The following is a 17,006-nucleotide window of genomic DNA, read 5'->3' as shown; positions in this document are numbered from 1 at the left end:
GAAGTCGTTGGTGCACAGCCTACCAAAATCCAGGGCAAGCCAGATCTCGCGTTGTTAGCCGCAGGCCGTAGGGTCTTGCACCACCGACGTCATGACTTGGCGCTACTTTAGGAAGTCACCCATCTTCCCCATAACTACGTTTATTGCCCGGCATTGGTGATAGTCAAGTCAACCCCAAATTCGCAATTATGTCAAATGATATCGCAGCAAATCGTTCTGGGCTGAAGGAATTTATTTCTTCCATAGCGACCATTTCGGGAGATCTTTCAAACATTACTGCACCGCCGTTCGTACTGGCCGAGAACTCTACAGTTGAGATACCCCAGTACTGGGCGGATCATCCATATCTTTGGGCTGCACCGGCGTCTGAAGAGGATCCTGAGAAACGCGCGTTGCTTGTGCTCAAGAACTTCCTAGGCTCATTACGAGGACAGCAATATGCGGGGCGAAATGAGGAGGACGGTGTCAAGAAGCCGTTGAACGCGTTTCTCGGCGAGCTCTTCCTCGGAAGCTGGAATACTGAGGAGCTGGGCGAGACGCGATTAATCTCCGAGCAGGTTGGCCATCATCCACCCGTAACGGCGTGCTATTTGTGGAACGATCAAATCGGCATCCGAGCGGAAGGGTTTACGGAGCAAGAGATCACCTTTTCTGGAAACGTCAGTATCAAGCAAAAGGGATATGCTATTGTACATGTCGACAAATACGACGAAGATTATCTCCTTCCACTGCCGAACATTAAGGTCAAGGGTCTGTTAGGTGGAGTTCCACATCCGGAGCTGTACGGCGAATATTCTCTCATATCATCCAACGGATACATATCTCATATCAAGTTTGAGGGCAAGTCTTTGTTCGGATCTGGCCACAAGAATGGATTCCACGCAAGATTTTTCCATGCAGACAAGCCTGGTGAGACCATCTACGAAATCGAGGGAGCGTGGAACAGCACGTTTACCATCAAGGACGCGCGGAACGGTTCCGAGGTGGAGACATTCGACGTCAGAACCATCAAGCATAAACCCATGACTGTGCCCAACCTGTCAGAACAAGACCCATGGGAGAGTCGTAAAGCATGGGGTGATGTCATATCATCTCTGCATAAAGGCGACATGAAGGGCGTTTCAACTGCGAAAAATGTAGTCGAAAATGGCCAAAGGCAGATGCGGAAGGACGAAGAAGCCAAGGGCGAGGAGTTTCAGCACATCTTCTTCAGAAGGGTACCCAACGACCCGATCTTCGAAAGATTAGTCAAGCACGATCCCCAAGCTTACACTGTCGATCCGTCAGGCGGCATTTGGAAAGTCGACAAGGAAGCCGCGAAGCAGCGACAGCGCCCGTTCCACGGCAACCTCACACCATCAAACGAAAGGATAGGTGGAGCGCAAACGCAGGGGCAGACGCAAGAGGGCAGACGATCAATAAATGATCAAGATCAGCAACGCAGTGGGGCTGCTGGCGCATTGGGCACGGCAGCGACGTCTAACGGCTCTGCACCGGATGGGCCGGTTCAGAAGGGACCAAGCACAATGGTCGGCGACGTGAGCCCACGTGCCGATAAACGTCCAGATTCGGCAGTGGCGAGCAAAGGAGATACGCGTAGTCAGCCGGCTAATGTGGCGGATGTAAGTGATGAGATGGTCGAGAATTTCTTGAGGGCGAAAACGAGCAATGTACAGTAAGCGGTTATGGTGAAACTTGAGTCTTTTATGCGCTGCAACTTGACCTGGACCATGTAGTTATGGAGAATTAGATTATTTTAGTCAAACGTTCCAAGGTTACATACGCCGACAGTGACAGTCGCTTCAACTTGCTTGTGTTGATGCGCGCGAGCATCCTACTAACCCTGCTTGAGCTCTACATCACGTGAACCATCATAACATCCCTAAAGTTGCTGTTGCACATGGAAGTCTGCTGTGTGAATATCCTTTTTTTTTGTATTGGTTTTGACTGGCTCGCGCCGCCATGAGGATGGTATCATGAATCTAAATTAGCTAATAACAAGGTCGTTCATATCGTTCGCTGTCCACTACAGCTGCGCCTTCCATTGCTACCGTCTCTCGTTCTTCTGGTTGATGTGCGTCTCCATAGTGATTTCTCCAACTCTGCATTCCTCGTCAGATACCTTCCCTCCGCCCTTTATTCTCCAAGTGTTAAACACCTTGTCGCTCTTCTCGTTTTCGGCAGACAGATCGTCGCGGAGCCTGACTGGCTGGAGGTTGCCCATGCCGTAGTCCTGGTCGATCTCCGACTTCGTGGACGCTCCCTTCTCAGTCTTCAGCAGAGACATTGTCATGCTGAAGAGGCTGGGCTTCTTTTTCGATTCTCTGTTGGGGTCGTTGACCCATTGTGGTGTTCGCATGCCAGAAGGACGTGACGGGCCGAAGGAGGAGTTGCTGAATCCGAATTTCTCGGAAACTTGTCGCCAAAGGGGACGGAGAGTAGCGAGGGAACCAGCCGTGATGGCGAGACCCTGTTCGATGTCCGACCAGATTGCTATATCGACAGTGGCCCAGAGGAAGTCTGGGTTCTTGAAATCCATAACGTAACCCATGCGCACGCAGACTGCGACACTGGCACTGCAAGTTTGTTAGAAGTAGTATGCTGAGGTGGTGACAAGGCAACTCACACGCAGGCCATCCCGAGAATAGGAATCAGAAGGACCCTGGTCTTGACGGACATGTTCAAGCCCCAAATGAGGAAGAAGGGTAGAATAGCGAACGTGAAGTCGCTAATGACCGAGATTGCACTGTACAGGAACGTAAGACCGATGATGACGTCTACGTTAATGCAAGTCCCTCCTGGGATGTTCTTGTCCCAGAAGAAGCTAATCGGGTGGCACTGGAAGAGGGTGACGAAGAAGAAGACGAGGCCACAGATTACTGTGAGGCCCATCGCAGCGTAGATTATGTACCTAAATGAGGCGTATGAAGTCAGTAGATGTATCTCATGGAACTAGCGCAAAGACAGGGCTTACTTGTGCAGTTTCTTGACAGTGACACGAAGAAGGAACAAGCCGATGGACATCTTTGACGTAATCATCGCCCAGCAGTATGCGATGTAGCAAAGCCACCAGTACTATACATCCTGTTAGAATCAAGATCAGGACGAGTTCGCAGGTTCGCATATACCCTCATTGCTTTGTACTGTTGCTCACCCGACAGTGTGTCCATGTGGCGTCCAGTGCCATAGTGGATACCGCCAATTGCGCAAGTAGCAAACATAACATGAGCACACAATGCGACCACCATCCACCAGTCGTCCGCTCCGAAAGCTTTAACGATGCGGGCTCGTACGTAAACTCGCAGGACAGTGGTTATGAATGCAAGAGAGACGAACGTTGAGCACACCTGCGGATGTCAGTCAATGGTCTCCACTTTGTTCAGCGTCTATGAACATACCGCCTGCAGTTCAGGTCCTCGGTTCTCACGTTCGTGCCTTGAAGCCATGGTGAAGGCGTGAATTCGGGCAAATCTGGTTCACCCCCAGGTTTCTGAAGAATCCGGCGGGTTTTGGCTCCATATACTTCGTACCCGGGCCCTTGGGTACCAGCCAAGTTGAGTCAGCCCACACTCAAGCGAGTCTCGATTCGATGGGTACCCAGGGGGAAGGGCGGCTCGTGGGCCTGCCCTGTGCTACTGAATCAGGAATGGAAAACACCGCCGGCATGTCAGAGCAGGGTCCGCTTGCACGCCATGCTGATCAACGCCCAGACGTCGCGATAGGACATCAGGGATGTTGTGGCGATTGTTCCCGCGGCTTCGCAGCTGCTGTTCTGGGAGTTCTCCTACCACGTTATCCGCCTGAATCAAAGACGATCATAATTTGTTAATAGAGGATTGCGGCTCGTGAAGCTCCCGCAATCTAGACTACCCGCGCACAATTAACGTCGACGGACTCCGTTCCGACAATCAAGTGCCCGTTTTGGCTGCAGATGTCAGAGTTTTCGGTGCTCAAGTTCCCGTGTTCAAGTTCCCGTGTGTGCAACCCTATGGATCCGCTATAGTCCCACAAGCTGACCTCGATTTTGATTTCTAACATCAGTGCATGCCGGTTAAATGCCAAGCGTCAATGTCGCGTGGCACAAAGATGGGAAGGATCCGCGTTCCTTCGGGGACGATAGTCGACGCATGTTTACATGCGAAGGTGCATACAAGATGTGACTCTGTTGGGGACGAAATTTCCGGCGGGGCGTCCTAAGCGAGGTGATCTAGCACGATCTTGGTAAGACACGTGGAAGCTACATGGTAGCGGAGGACGTCGGCGACCGTTAGCGGCAGATCGTGAAACCTGAGCATCCAGATGCCGAGGCATGACTGGGTGATGATTGGGAGATGGGACACGACTCATCAGCAATGCATACCAAGGCACTTGGAGACGGCTTGTTCAGTAGCGGAACTGTCACTCGGGTCAGTATTAACCCCTGGATGACGACGGAGGCGACTCCGAAACAGCACGTAAGGCTGTTGACATCTGATCGAAAGGGGAACGCTCAAGGAAAGATACGAGCGATGAACCACGAGTCGTACTGGCATCGTAGACAGATTCGGACAGATCAGTCCGATATGGAAACGAGCTGCATCCATCCGCTCAAAAAGCCATCAAACACGGACGATGATGGTCAGCCACCCTTGTATCTTTCACACCGCAGCACCTCTCTGCACCACGATGGAAGATCGTCCTCATAATCAGCCGGAGGATTTCGTTAGCCAAGTGGATACGGAGGACACGGAATGAAGCCCAACTGGCCAGGAACCATATGCGTTCAACGACGATCGCATCCTAACGTAATGTTTCGGGTCATCACGAACTGCCCGTCCCTCTACGAGTTCCCGCTACTCAGGAATGCGTCGGCAGTAGCAGCTCGCTTTGACACTAACATCAGCTACAGCAAGTGCTATTCTGAGTTGCTGCCCAATGATTCCCGCCTCGTCTTTTCGACCCAAGGTTATCAAACTCTCATGGTAGCCGCGCAGGGCCCATACGTTGTTCGGATGTTGCCTTGCCCGCGGTAGCGTATCATCAAACCCTAGGTCTGCTTTATAAACCGATGCCGCATCTTCTATTCGGCCCTGCTCCAACAACAGAGCGGCATAGGCGTGTCGTGTTGGCTGCATCCAAGGCCATGGCTCGGCGTACACTAGATCGTCGTCACGCTGGATGGCTGTTTCAAGGTGTCTAAAAGCTTCTTCGTAGTTGCCTTTGCGGTACTCAAGTTCGCCGTCCAGCATTGCTATTCCAACTTGAAGGACGACATTAGACCTGCCTCTGTTAGTATATCATTCTACAACCCGCCATTCTGGATAGTTTGACTGTATGCACTGTACCTGTTCGGAAAATCCCCGCATATCCGAGATGCTGGAATACGCTCAACTGCTTCGACCAAGGCGTCGCGTTCCTTCTGTGCCTTCACGATGTCGCCAGTAACGGCATATGCGATGCCTTTGCCATAATGCGTCATTGCCGTGGTCACACAATGAAGATCTCTATCCGATGGCATCTCGAGTGCGATGAGATCTTGCCATTGCCCGAAGCGAACCAGAACATGTACACGAACTGATGCAAAATTCTCTAGCCAGTCTGCCATGGGCGGACTTTCGATGCGCAAAAGCGAGACAGGCAGTGACGCTTCCATGCGGTCAACCGCATCTAGCGCGACCTTGAGTTGCCCCGCAAACATTGCTGCGTATATGAGTGAGTGATAGTTGTGCATCATGTAAAATGAGTAGAAGTTTTGTGCTCCATGCTTGGAGACGTACTTCTCATCCGCGAGACAAGCGGATGCATTAGCGTCTATGGCACGTCGATAGTCGCCAACCAGGATGTCTAGATGGGACGGCATATGTCTATAGGTCTCTAGAGTTAGTATGGGCTTTACGGAGGATGCTTGATGCACGTACAGCAAATGACCTCCGTCTGGGGTAAGGTGTCTTAGCTGATCTGCGCAGACAAGAGCTACTTCAGGCGTTGCTGACATCTCCATCAAATGAATGTACAGGTGGAGAACTCCTGGATGCAGGTGTGAGCCGTCTTGCTGCAAAGCCTTCTCGAGCACAGTCTTAGCCTCTAAAGAGCGAGCACCTGGCGTCGGTTCGCCGGTCTTGAGATCCCATAGATTCCATGCCGAGAGACAGACAAGAGAGTCTGCGTAAAGAGACGCCACGTCAAGGTCGTCGGGGAAACGTTCGTAAACACCCTTCATGGCTTCGGCATACTCCTCGTTGCATGCCTGAAATGCAGCTTCATCTAGACCTTTCGGCACGCGCACCTGAACGGCGTCGATCAAGGCTTTTTCCAGACCCGACGAACTGGATGCGTGTAGTTTGGCTTTTGAGTTCGCCTCATTTATCTTTCCTAGTGTGGCCTTGAGCTCTTTCTCGTCAAACAAGTCCCAAGGCTTGTTGTAATTCGGTCCGAGGGCGAATGCGAGCTGCGCCGATCAGCTGGGTATACAAGACATCCTGGGGAGACTATCAAAGACCTACACCCCAATAAGCTATCGCGCAATTCGAGTCCTCGCCGATTGCTCGTTCAAAGCATCGGGCGGACTCTTCATGGTGAAAGGCGTAACACCAGATCAAACCGCGATCGAACCATGTTTGCGATTCCGGGCTGGAAGTGCTAATTTTGCGATGGTAACGGCCCAGATCGTACTGGTAGGAGGTTGAGTCGTGCATTGTAGTTGTTACCAGGTACAGTAGGTGTGTGAAAGGCGGGAAGCCGACGGGTCGGCTGGATGTGGGGCACGAGTGGGGGCTTTCCTTAGTCTCTATGCCGAGGTCCAATCGGATCTAGCCCTCTACAGAGGTATCGTATCCTACGATCTGAACTATGAGCCATGGATAGACTATATGATTCTACGCAGTAGGATAAACAGTATGTGATACTAAGAAGAAGGTGGTCCATCATGCGTTTGTAGTGCATCTGGCTTTCGTGATGACGCGGAAGCCTCCCGAGGTCTTCTGATTTCTCGCGAGGATGGCCCCCAAACCAAACATCACTTGCAGGCCACCGCCATCTCATCGATACCCGGCCTGCCGTGATCAAGCCATCGCTGACCGATGGACTTTCTCTTGCTTTCTGTGTGACTACCTACCTACCCAGGCACCCAGTAAGGTAAGTTTGTTCGAATTGGCCCCAATGCTGTACACGCGTTGCTATGTATAGCGCCTGAAACTTCACTCGTGGGCTTCAGACAGGTGGACTCACGTAGAAGTCCGCGCTGTCTTTTGACGGAAAGCTTTCGTTTGATTGCCGACGCGCATCGTAGTAATTACGATCATGTTCGACGTTGTTTGTATATTAATGCAGCGCGGTGTGGGAGTGCGAGAAAGGGGGCGACGAGGCAGTGCAAGCCCTGCGGGAAAGCGTACTTGTCTCGTCCCGACTGTTTCCCTTCCAACACAGGTACCTATGTATGTAAGACCATGTTTCCGACAAGCGCTCTTCGAATTTCTTTCTTCTACTATAGATACACACAATGCGCAAGTTCTGGTCCCGTCAGCCTTTTATTGAGTGCACATTACGACGCACGGGAGGAAAGTGAATAATGGGGGCCAGAAGCTGCCCTTGCCGTTCGTGCATATTGTGAGGTCACACAGCTGAGGTTGGCACCACTGGTGTTCCAACAAGAACCGCTCATTCAGATCCCCATGGGCGTGACTGACTAGACTTGGGGCGCTTTCTACGCTGTTGTAGTTTCAGCTCACTCAGCCATTTGTAGCAGCCTTCCACTCCAAAACCGTCTGGATGCAATTTACCTTTCTCACTCACTATGTACTGAGGTCCTAGTGTACACACGAACTACAACATGAACGACGGAAGATCGATATCCCCCCAATTCAGTCGCTCGTCTGCAACTTCGACAGGAAGGTTCGGCTCTTCGCGGCGACCTATGCCATTCCCAGCAGCAATCCATAGCTTCGCAGACGATTTGGATACTTCTGAAGAGCCTCTCGTACACTGCAACTCTACACGTCATCTCAGTAACGACCCTGCCACCGAGCGAGCAACTGCAGTCTCGAATCACAGCCCGGATGTCGTAAGTTTTGAGAAAGCGAGCAAAACGTCTTACCGACTTGGCAAAACCATGCTCTCATGGATTTTCGAGATTCTCGCATTGATCGCAAGCATCGCCTCGATCTCCGCGATAGTTATCATTCTCATTGGCCAAAACAACAAGCCGATCACAGCCTGGACATTCATCTTCACGCTCAACACATGGGTTGCCGCTCTCGGCACGGTAGCAAGAACTACTCCGGCGTTTGCTATGAGTGCCTGCGTTGGACAGCAGAAATGGAGCTGGCTTCGTCGAAGGTCAGACTCAGTGCTAGCATTCGAAAGGTTCGACGAAGCGAGCCGAGGACCCTGGGGCGGATCTCGTCTTTTCGTTTGGTTGCGTTTCAGGTAAAGACATCTGATGGCATTAACACGTATCACAAGACTAATTTAGTTGCAGACATTGGGCAGCGCTGGGTGCTCTGATCACCGTAGGTATGTCATATCCAGTCGACCTACACCACTTTTAATAGCAAGCTTACAGCACTTCACTATACCTACGTTGGCACTTGCTAACCTGAGATGCTGCAAGGTGCATTAGAATTGGGCTAACGTAATTGCGCTTTTGTAGGTACAGTCGCATTCGATCCCTTTTTCCAGGCGGTTATTTCTACCTACGGAAAACTCCATGATATAGCAGTAGGCTCTAACGCTGTCGATATCGGGTCGTTGTCTAACGCTACCATCGGTCGAGCTTTGAGAGTTGACGGCGGATACATAATCGAAAATCCAGGCGGACCCGTAGGTGCTAGTAGAACACCGTCTGGTATTTTGCATACACGTATACCGAGAGTCGGCCAGACTTTGGTATTGTCAGCTCTGTCAATGCAGGGTTCTACAATGCATCCACGAACACCCCCAACACTGTCGCCTTTACTTACGCTACTGGTAACTGTATCTGGCCAGCATTTGTCTCGGCTGCTGTGTGCAGTTCCTGCAAAGATGTCTCTGATACCCTCGTGTTCAATGGGACGCAAGGATCGAATGGGTCGAATATCCCAGGCCCCACCAATATTCACTTCGATGGGTAAGCATCTCCGTACGAACTGTATGTGAGACATACACTGACTTTGTAAAACTGAACTCAGACCGTACTCCGTGTTCTCCCTACCAGAGACTGAGATCAAGAACTTCAACGGGTTGTCGAAAGTAGACGACGACGATTGGTACAAGTACACTACCGGCGCTGAATCAGGGGTCCCCCGAACCTTTATGACAGTAAAGACTGGGTCTACTGCACGGCAAACTCTAAAACATTCGGATGTGCAAACTCTGATGATGAGCTTCAAAATCATCAGAGCTGCTGATGACTGGGTCAAATCAAGAGTGCCATGGGAGTCGTCACATCCTGTTGCAACAGAATGCGCGTTGTATTTCTGTTCGAACATCTACCAAGCCAGCAGCAGGAACGGTCTAGTCGAAGAGAACGTCATCGGGTCTTGGGCTGTTCGAGACCCTGACTCACACAAGATATACAAGACCCTCGGATCTCTAGATTCGGAAGACGAAAAGTACATTGATAGCACCGGGTACGACCTATACAATCCTACAATAGATTTCCCGAGACATGACCTCCGGCTTCTCATTCCTCCCGAACAGGCTGGGGGCTTCTCTCCAATGGCGGCGCAAGAGGTGAACATATCTCACGCGCTTCTTCGCAGTACTATCGATTATCTCCACGTCTTCACAAGCTATGCTGCAAAGTTCAGTGGCGACCCACCACCCTCTTTGATCGCCTTTCCGGATAGAGACGCACCGGCTTTCGTGGACGCGTTATGGAAGTCGACAAACTTGACCACAACATTCGAAAACGTGGCTCGCAGTCTCACGAACCAGATGCGCAACACCTCTCCAAATCGACTCGAAGGCGTCACACAACGCTGGGTCACACACGTGCGTGTCGACTGGGCATACATGGGGTTTCCGGCCGGTATGCTCTTGATAGGGATAATGTACGTCATTCTCGTTATATTCGAGTCTGCGCGACTGAGAATACCGGTATGGAAGGAAAGTGCTCTTCCCACTCTCATGTATGGATTCGATAACGAGACTCAACGGCTGCTGAGGGAGAGGGCACACTACAAAGGAGATAAGAAGGTCAAGACGAGTGTGAGATATGACCTAGATGAACAGGAGGACTGTTTGAGATTGATGGCTGATTAGTAAATGGCTATTTGGTCTTCTTCGGACGCGTCGATATTCGAGGAGGTACAATCGGTTTAGCGCGTTCTGAATTGGGAAAGCTTCAAATCCTTCGGGGCGGCAATTTTGGAAGGAAGTCGCGTTCTCATGATAACGACATCAATGCACGAGAGTTTCGATGTTTCATTCCTTTTACTAGCTGTCAGTAAACGCGTGAGGTTCGTGTCATAGCTCAAGAGCGACGAGGTGGCTGGTGGACAATCGCGCTAGCATCTGGTTACGTCACCCCACTTCGTTCCGATCGTGAGAAGACTCATTCCGAGCACTGCATCGCTCAGATCACGCCACGAAGTGAGTCAACGTAACAAACCTACACCACAGCTTGAAGTGACCAATGCCCCCACCCAGGTGTACAAGCATTCTGAGTAAATATCCGAGGACTCTTCCAATTGCAGGTTCCATACGCTACTTCGCATTGCCTCTCGAAGCAAAACCTCCCCTAACAACTCAACGCCAACCGAAAAGCATGCTGCACTCAGCCACCGAATCAGCGAAGAAGATATTCGCACCAACAAGCAACTCCGAAGACCCCGGACATGCCACCCAGTACAACAAAGGCGCGCTAGACCGCGAGGACCTCCTGCCCTCGCCAACCGACCAATTCCACAAATGGTTCCAGGAAGCTCAGGCCAACAACGTCTACCAGCCCGAAACCGTCGTCTTGTCTACCGCAGAACTACCCAGCGGAAGAGTTTCAGCACGCACGCTCTACATGAAAGAGCTGGACGAGCGCGGTTTCGTCATCTACTCAAACTGGGATACAAGTCGCAAGGCAAGCGACATACGAAGCAATCCTCATGCAGCATTGACCTTCCACTGGCGCGAATTGGAGCGTCAGGTTCGCGTTGAGGGAAAGGTAGAGCGGCTTACGAATGAGGAGTCGCAGGTTTACTACGATACGAGGATTCGCGGTTCGAGGATTGGGGCTTGGGCAAGTCAACAGAGTAGTGTGATTGAAAGTAGAGAGCAGTTAGAGAAGAGAGTAGAGGATGCGGAGAAGAGGTTTGACGGCAAGGATAAGATTCCGGTGCCGGAGTTTTGGGGCGGATTGAGGATTGTGCCGGATATGGTAGAGTTTTGGCAGGGACGGCCAAGTCGGTTGCACGATCGTTTTGTTTACAGGAAGGTTGGCGGGGAGAACAGCACCGAGAAGATGAAAGGGGCAGAGTGGAAGATTGAGAGGCTGAGCCCGTAAGAGGGGAAGACTCGCACTCAATTTAGCTGCTTCCGTGTTAGGCGAAGGTTCACGGATTATTGAGAGCTCAAACATCAGATCGAAAAGTCAACGGAAGTAAAAGCTACGAACAGAAGCAACGAAAATGCTATGGTATCATTCATTCCTTTTGATCATGCGATAAGTCATAAAGTATAGACAAGACGTTTCCCAACCGCTTAGACCTCTCCATATAACGCCAGAAAATGTTCATAAATTTTCATAAGAGCGACGAGATGCGACGAAATCCAGTAAGACCTCCCACTTCACACCAAAATGGTAGGCTTACTCGCCATCTGACTCCATTTCCGCAGTCTATGAGGATGTTAGCAATGCATCTCATGGATGGTCTGATTTCTTAGAACTTACGTTGTCGTGGAAGTTTGTCCCGTGAGTGGTCTCGTTGATGTAGCCCTTCCTGATGACGAAGTCACCAAAGTGCTCACCCTCGTTCCTCTCCTTAGCGTACTGCTTGATCATAGGCTGCAAAATCTCAAGGATCTCTTCTTCCTTGATCGAGCTCCTGTAAAGCTTGTTCAGCCTTTGACCGTGGTAGCCACCGCCAAGGTACATGTTGTACGCGCCATAAGCCTTGCCAACGAAAGCAATCTCAGCAAGCCATGGACGTGCGCAACCGTTAGGGCAACCAGTCATACGCATGACGATGCTGTCTTGTCGTAGTCCGGACTCTTCGAGCGTGCCCTCGAGCTTGGAAATCAGCTCAGGTAGGTAACGCTCAGACTCAGCCATGGCAAGACCGCAAGTGGGGAAGGCAACACAGGCAGAACTGGACAACCTCATTGCAGAGAAGTTGGTGTTGTCAAGTTTCCACTTCTTGAGCAGCTCCTTCATAGCAGGCAGGTCTTCGTCAGCGACGTTGGCTAAGATCAAGTGCTGGTTACCAGTCAACCTGAACTCGCCCTTGTGTACCTTGGCAACCTCGATCAGACCAGTCTTCATTGGGAAGTCGGCAGTGTCTTCAATGCGGCCGTTCTCAATGAAGAAGGTGAAGTGGTTGAGACCAGTCTCGTCCTTCTGCCAGCCAAAGGTATCGATGTTGCTTTGGAACTTGAAAGGCCTGGGCTCGTCGAACTTCTGGCCCCAGAGCTCTTCGACCTTTCCCTTGAAAATATCGATACCCATGTCATCAATGGTGTACTTGAGACGGGCATGCTTCCTGTTCTTGCGGTCACCGTGGTCACGTTGGACGAGCATGATCTTCTCGCAAACAAGGTGCACTTGATCGGTTGGGACGTAGCCGAACATGCTTCCAGTTCGCGGGTATGTCTTCTTGTTATTGTGCGTTACACCCATACCGCCACCGGCAAGTACGTTGAAACCTACGAGGTTGTCGTCCTCACCCTTGATGGCGATGAGACCGATATCGTGGGCGTAAACATCGGTGTCGTTGTGAGGTGGAATGGCAATAGTGATCTTGAACTTTCGCGGGAGGTAGAGAGGGCCATAGAGTGGCTCGTGGTCCTGGACAGCTTCACCAGCAATCTTGCGCTTCTCCTTTGTCTCATCATCCTCCAGCCAAATCTCGTGGTAGGCGGTGGTGGAAGGAAGAAGGTGGTCGCTGATCTTCTGTGCAATGTTTTGGACCTGGCCGTGGTACTTCGACTGAGTTGGGAGAGAACTGCACATGACATTTCGGTTGACATCACCGCAAGCCGCGATAGTGGTCATCAAGGCTTTGTTGATGGCCTGCATAGCCGGCTTGAGCTTGCCCTTGACAACGCCGTGGAATTGGAAGGTTTGGCGGGTGGTTAGCTTCATGGTCTCGTTACCGAGCTTCGTGCTGATCTCGTCCATCTGTAACCATTGTTTGGGCGTCGAGACACCACCAGGTAGTCGGCAGCGAATCATGAAGGAGTATGCTGGCTCGAGGCCCTGAGCCTTGCGTTGGTCGCGAAGATCACGGTCATCTTGCATGTAGGTTCCGTGGAACTTGGTGAGCTGTTGATCGCTTGCGGAGATGGCACCGGTGCTAGTGTCGGCCAAACCCTCCTCAATGGTTCCTCGGAGGAAGTTTGAAGCGGCCTTCATATCCTCGTTGGTCAGCGGCGCCGGTTCCTCAGGTAGGTTTTCGACGTTGGCAACACCAAGCTTCTCCCAGAGTTTTGGCTCCCACTCAGAGTACGCAGTCTGGTAAGCATCTGGATCCTGGTCATCTCCAAGACCACAGTCGGCCAAAGGCTTAGCACCTAGAGTGAGTAGACGAGCATGAAGGTCCTTTGCAGGCTTGTTGTAATAGATTTTGTCCTCCTTGCGCGGCCAGTAGTGACTGTCACCGAGACCGAAGACACCAAAGTTGACTGTTGCAAGATCCAGATCCGTAGAGTCCTTGACGGTCTCCCAGAACGTGCGACCATTCTGAGGGAACTCTCCTTGTCCAGCTACACTAGTCATCAGGATGACGTTCTGTTCGTTAGGCAAGTCTTCGATTGGGAAGTCGTCCATAGCCATGACCATAGTCTTGAGACCGCGAGCCTTGCCACGATTCCCTAGACGCTTGGCTAGGTTCTCAGCGTTACCGTTGTCAGAAGCAAAGAGAATGGTCATAGGGTCGCCCTGGAGTCCTTCAAGAAGCTTACTGTAAGCGTCCTTGGCCTTGCGCTTTTGCAGTTGCCTGACCTCGGTTCCATAGGATCCAGAGATGTTGGATGAGAACTCAGGATGTCTCTTCATGACCTGAGACATGTAGTTGTCACGGGACAGGAACTCCTCTAACTCCTTCTTGATTCGCTCCGAGTCAAGTTTGAAGTTCTCTTCACCCTTCTCCTCGGCGCGTGGGTCCCATCGGTACAATGGCCAGTAACCAAGGTCAACAGCCTTCTTAGTCTCTTGTAAGACAGTCAGGGGCGTGTCGTTCTCCTTCTCGTACGGCAGGTAAGCAAGCACGACGGAGGGACCGTTGAATTTGTCAGCCTCGATCATGGCCTCCAGAACCTGGGTGTAAGAGCTGTATACAGCGACCGATGCCACGTAAGCGTTGCCGAAGTTCATTGCGTACAGACCAATGTCCTTCTTCCGCCTCGCAGCGTCGGCTGCTGCGCGCTCGGAATATGGTGTTGAGTCGACGATGAGCATGTTGACATTTTCGCCAGAGGCCAGGACGTGGTGCACACCAGAGTTACCAAGGTCGTACGCCCAGGCGTCCGAGCCAATCAGCCATGGCGATTCCTTGTAGAACAACTTCTTCGATGACAATAGCTGACTGGCAGCGGGCGAGCCGTCAGTACCCAAGCGGGCGATGACCTCAGAGGCCAGATCGTTAGCCTTGTCGGTGTCATCGGCGTCCAGTGCCCACTTCGAAAGCCACTCCCTGGGCGCTTGTGTGGTGAAAGCGTTCTCCTTGGAAGCAGCGGCAGCCTCGTCCACGAACCGCTGACGATGTTCCTTGCGCGCTACTAGCGAGCCGAATCCGTACTCTGGGGTGGAGGAGATCTCGTTGGAGATACCGGCGTGCTGCGAACCAAGCTGGTTAGCAATGTGAAGCTTCTCACCAAAGACCTGGTTCAAGATCTTCATGTAGGCGTTCTCTAACCCTGGTTGCTCGACCTTGATAGCCTGGGGCTCCGGGCCATCGAGGTTGCCGATGACGAGGTTTTGTACAGGCGTCTCGCTCATCAAGTTCTGATAAACGCCGCGCATTGCTTGCGACACAGTATCCTCGTTGATGTAGCCAAGTTGGTATCCGACAACCATAGGAGAGGCGCCACCGGTTGACTTCAGCGACATCAGAAGGTCGAGCAGTACAGGGCCCCATCGGGTGGTCTTTCGTCGAACTTGCTCCAGCACGGCGATCCTCTTGAGCGATCGGGGTAGCAAGGGAGCAAGGGAGGCGCCCAACCAGGGACGGTATAGCCTGGCTGTGATAACGGCTGTGTTGGCGTATGCCTTGGTCTCCTCCACGCTGTCCAACTCGGTGGCCCAGACGGCAGTGTCGGCACCAAAGAGGAAGATGGCAGCCTCTTCGTTACCAGTGCCAGAGAAAGCAAATGCATCGTAGCTTCGTCCGGTCGCATCACGGATGGTTCCCCAAATCTGTGTGGCGAAGCGGTAGATATCCTCGGACGAAACAGGCTTGGAGATCAATGACTCCACTGTGGTTGCCGACGACACTGACGCACCGCTCGTGCTAGCATCGCGCTGTGAGGAGCCGGAAGAAGAATCGGCGCGTTGGCTGTTCCTCTCCGATGCAGGAAGCGACTTGGGGTGCTCGGGAAGGCTGACAGGCGCTGCTGCTGGAGCGGCGTTGACGGCCTGACTCCGAGCGAAGGACAGTGTCGAATTCCTGCCATCATCGGCGTATAGTGTGGTCTCCTCCGACTTGGTATTTTGGTATGCCGCTACCGCATCCAGGTCGATGACACTTCGGACCAGGTCGGCATCCTCTACCTCGACAGTCTTCTTGAAAGCCGTCGCGCCCGAATCGAAGAAGTGAATGACACCCTTGCCCGACTTGATGGCCAAAGCATGGGCAGTGAGAGCAAGATCTTGTAGCTCCTGTAGCGTCTCGGATTGGATGAAGGCGAATCCAGACTGCCTGATTGAGGTGATGTCGGAGAAGTCGGGAAAGCCTGAGGGCGCCACTGATACGTGGAGGACGACGGGATATTGCGCGAGCTTGTAAAGGTGCGGTATCGACTTTACGAGAATGGACGAGGTTGTGGTGACGCTGGTGAGCTTGCCCGAGCGGATGGGCTGGAAGACGGAGAGCAGGGGGTCAGCATTTTGGCGGACAGTGAGGACCTGGAGAGAAAGTTAGTACAATGTAGTTGGATGTAGTGAATATGCAAACTCACCTCTGGCAGCGTCTTGCAAACAACGCTGGGCGCGTTGTGCTTCTGGAGTCCCCGCAGAGGCTCAGAGAACTCGGACTCGGTTGTGAAGGAAGGGACGACCGATACGATCACGTCGGAGGCCAAGTGGGCAATTCGGGCCACTACACAGCATGCAGGTCAGTATATGTGCATTTGCACCCTCCAACTACTCTCCCATGGCAACATGTTGGGGTAGAGGCAGTGGTGGGGCGAATGGTTGCGGGGACGTACCAGCCTCTCCTGCAGTCGAGATAGACCCCATATTGACTGCGAATTCAGGGTTGACGGTAACAGTAAGGAAATGTCTACGGGGGAGACGAGCAGTAGTAATACTTCGGTCCGTCGGCGACAGTCCTCATAGTCAGCGGCAACGGCAGTGGAAAAATTCCCTTTAAGAGGTCATGACAACGCGTGCCGAAAGCACGCAATTCTTTAGTGCAAGTCAGGGTCTGGGGCGAGGGCCGAAGAGCGGCGAATCAGACCATCATAGATGCGCGTTCGGTGTAATCAATCTGCCTAGATCGCCTTGTAGAGCTCGACGCGAGCCTCAAGACCGAATTTCTCCCATGGTGCATCTCGTGGTGGAGCCCCGTCCGATGGCCGCTGTGATGCTTACTGTCTGGTGCGTGAGTGGCCAGGTGAGGCAGCCGCCGCCTTGCCGCATGGAGATGTGCCGAGGATCCATTCCGCTTATCGATAAGGCACCG

The 17,006-nt window shown here is 52.2% G+C and overlaps 6 protein-coding genes across 6 annotated transcripts; 3 read left to right on the top strand and 3 right to left on the bottom strand.

Moving 5' to 3' along the window:
* The first annotated feature begins 130 nt into the window (after positions 1–130).
* BKA58DRAFT_373977 (uncharacterized protein) lies at positions 131–1,742 on the top strand. The gene has a single exon (XM_046169275.1). It carries the CDS (start codon positions 189–191, stop codon positions 1,677–1,679), a length of 1,491 nt encoding a protein of 496 aa, XP_046031708.1. The 5' UTR covers positions 131–188; the 3' UTR covers positions 1,680–1,742.
* A 169-nt stretch (positions 1,743–1,911) lies between these two features.
* BKA58DRAFT_25517 (uncharacterized protein) lies at positions 1,912–3,788 on the bottom strand. The gene is made up of 5 exons (XM_046166757.1): positions 3,399–3,788; positions 3,129–3,347; positions 2,975–3,075; positions 2,627–2,911; positions 1,912–2,576 (listed from the first exon to the last, which is right to left on the bottom strand). The coding sequence occupies exons 1-5, from the start codon at positions 3,444–3,446 to the stop codon at positions 2,048–2,050; spliced, it is 1,182 nt and encodes a 393-aa protein (XP_046031707.1). The 5' UTR covers positions 3,447–3,788; the 3' UTR covers positions 1,912–2,047.
* A 970-nt stretch (positions 3,789–4,758) lies between these two features.
* Positions 4,759–6,693, bottom strand: BKA58DRAFT_25509 (uncharacterized protein). Its single transcript, XM_046166756.1, has 4 exons — positions 6,483–6,693; positions 5,898–6,427; positions 5,325–5,843; positions 4,759–5,259 (listed from the first exon to the last, which is right to left on the bottom strand). Exons 1-4 carry the CDS (start codon positions 6,672–6,674, stop codon positions 4,833–4,835), a joined length of 1,668 nt encoding a protein of 555 aa, XP_046031706.1. The 5' UTR covers positions 6,675–6,693; the 3' UTR covers positions 4,759–4,832.
* A 1,114-nt stretch (positions 6,694–7,807) lies between these two features.
* Positions 7,808–10,355, top strand: BKA58DRAFT_464728 (uncharacterized protein; the record flags this gene model as incomplete). Its single annotated transcript, XM_046174929.1, has 5 exons — positions 7,808–8,403; positions 8,456–8,490; positions 8,627–8,796; positions 8,847–9,082; positions 9,144–10,355. 5 exons carry the CDS (start codon positions 7,808–7,810, stop codon positions 10,216–10,218), a joined length of 2,112 nt encoding a protein of 703 aa, XP_046031705.1. The 3' UTR covers positions 10,219–10,355.
* Position 10,356: 1 nt separating this feature from the next.
* Positions 10,357–11,579, top strand: BKA58DRAFT_373969 (pyridoxamine 5'-phosphate oxidase). The gene is made up of 2 exons (XM_046169274.1): positions 10,357–10,548; positions 10,606–11,579. The coding sequence occupies exon 2, from the start codon at positions 10,724–10,726 to the stop codon at positions 11,450–11,452; it is 729 nt and encodes a 242-aa protein (XP_046031704.1). The 5' UTR covers positions 10,357–10,548; positions 10,606–10,723; the 3' UTR covers positions 11,453–11,579.
* BKA58DRAFT_373968 (sulfite reductase hemo protein beta-component) lies at positions 11,580–16,896 on the bottom strand. The gene is made up of 4 exons (XM_046169273.1): positions 16,531–16,896; positions 16,282–16,421; positions 11,840–16,228; positions 11,580–11,785 (listed from the first exon to the last, which is right to left on the bottom strand). The coding sequence occupies exons 1-4, from the start codon at positions 16,559–16,561 to the stop codon at positions 11,756–11,758; spliced, it is 4,590 nt and encodes a 1,529-aa protein (XP_046031703.1). The 5' UTR covers positions 16,562–16,896; the 3' UTR covers positions 11,580–11,755.
* Positions 16,897–17,006: the final 110 nt, after the last annotated feature.

Source organism: Alternaria rosae (genome assembly GCF_020736505.1).
Source record: "Alternaria rosae strain MPI-PUGE-AT-0040 chromosome Unknown BKA58scaffold_1, whole genome shotgun sequence".
NCBI classification, from domain to species: domain Eukaryota; kingdom Fungi; phylum Ascomycota; class Dothideomycetes; order Pleosporales; family Pleosporaceae; genus Alternaria; species Alternaria rosae.
This window is presented reverse-complemented; position numbering and strand designations above follow the sequence as displayed.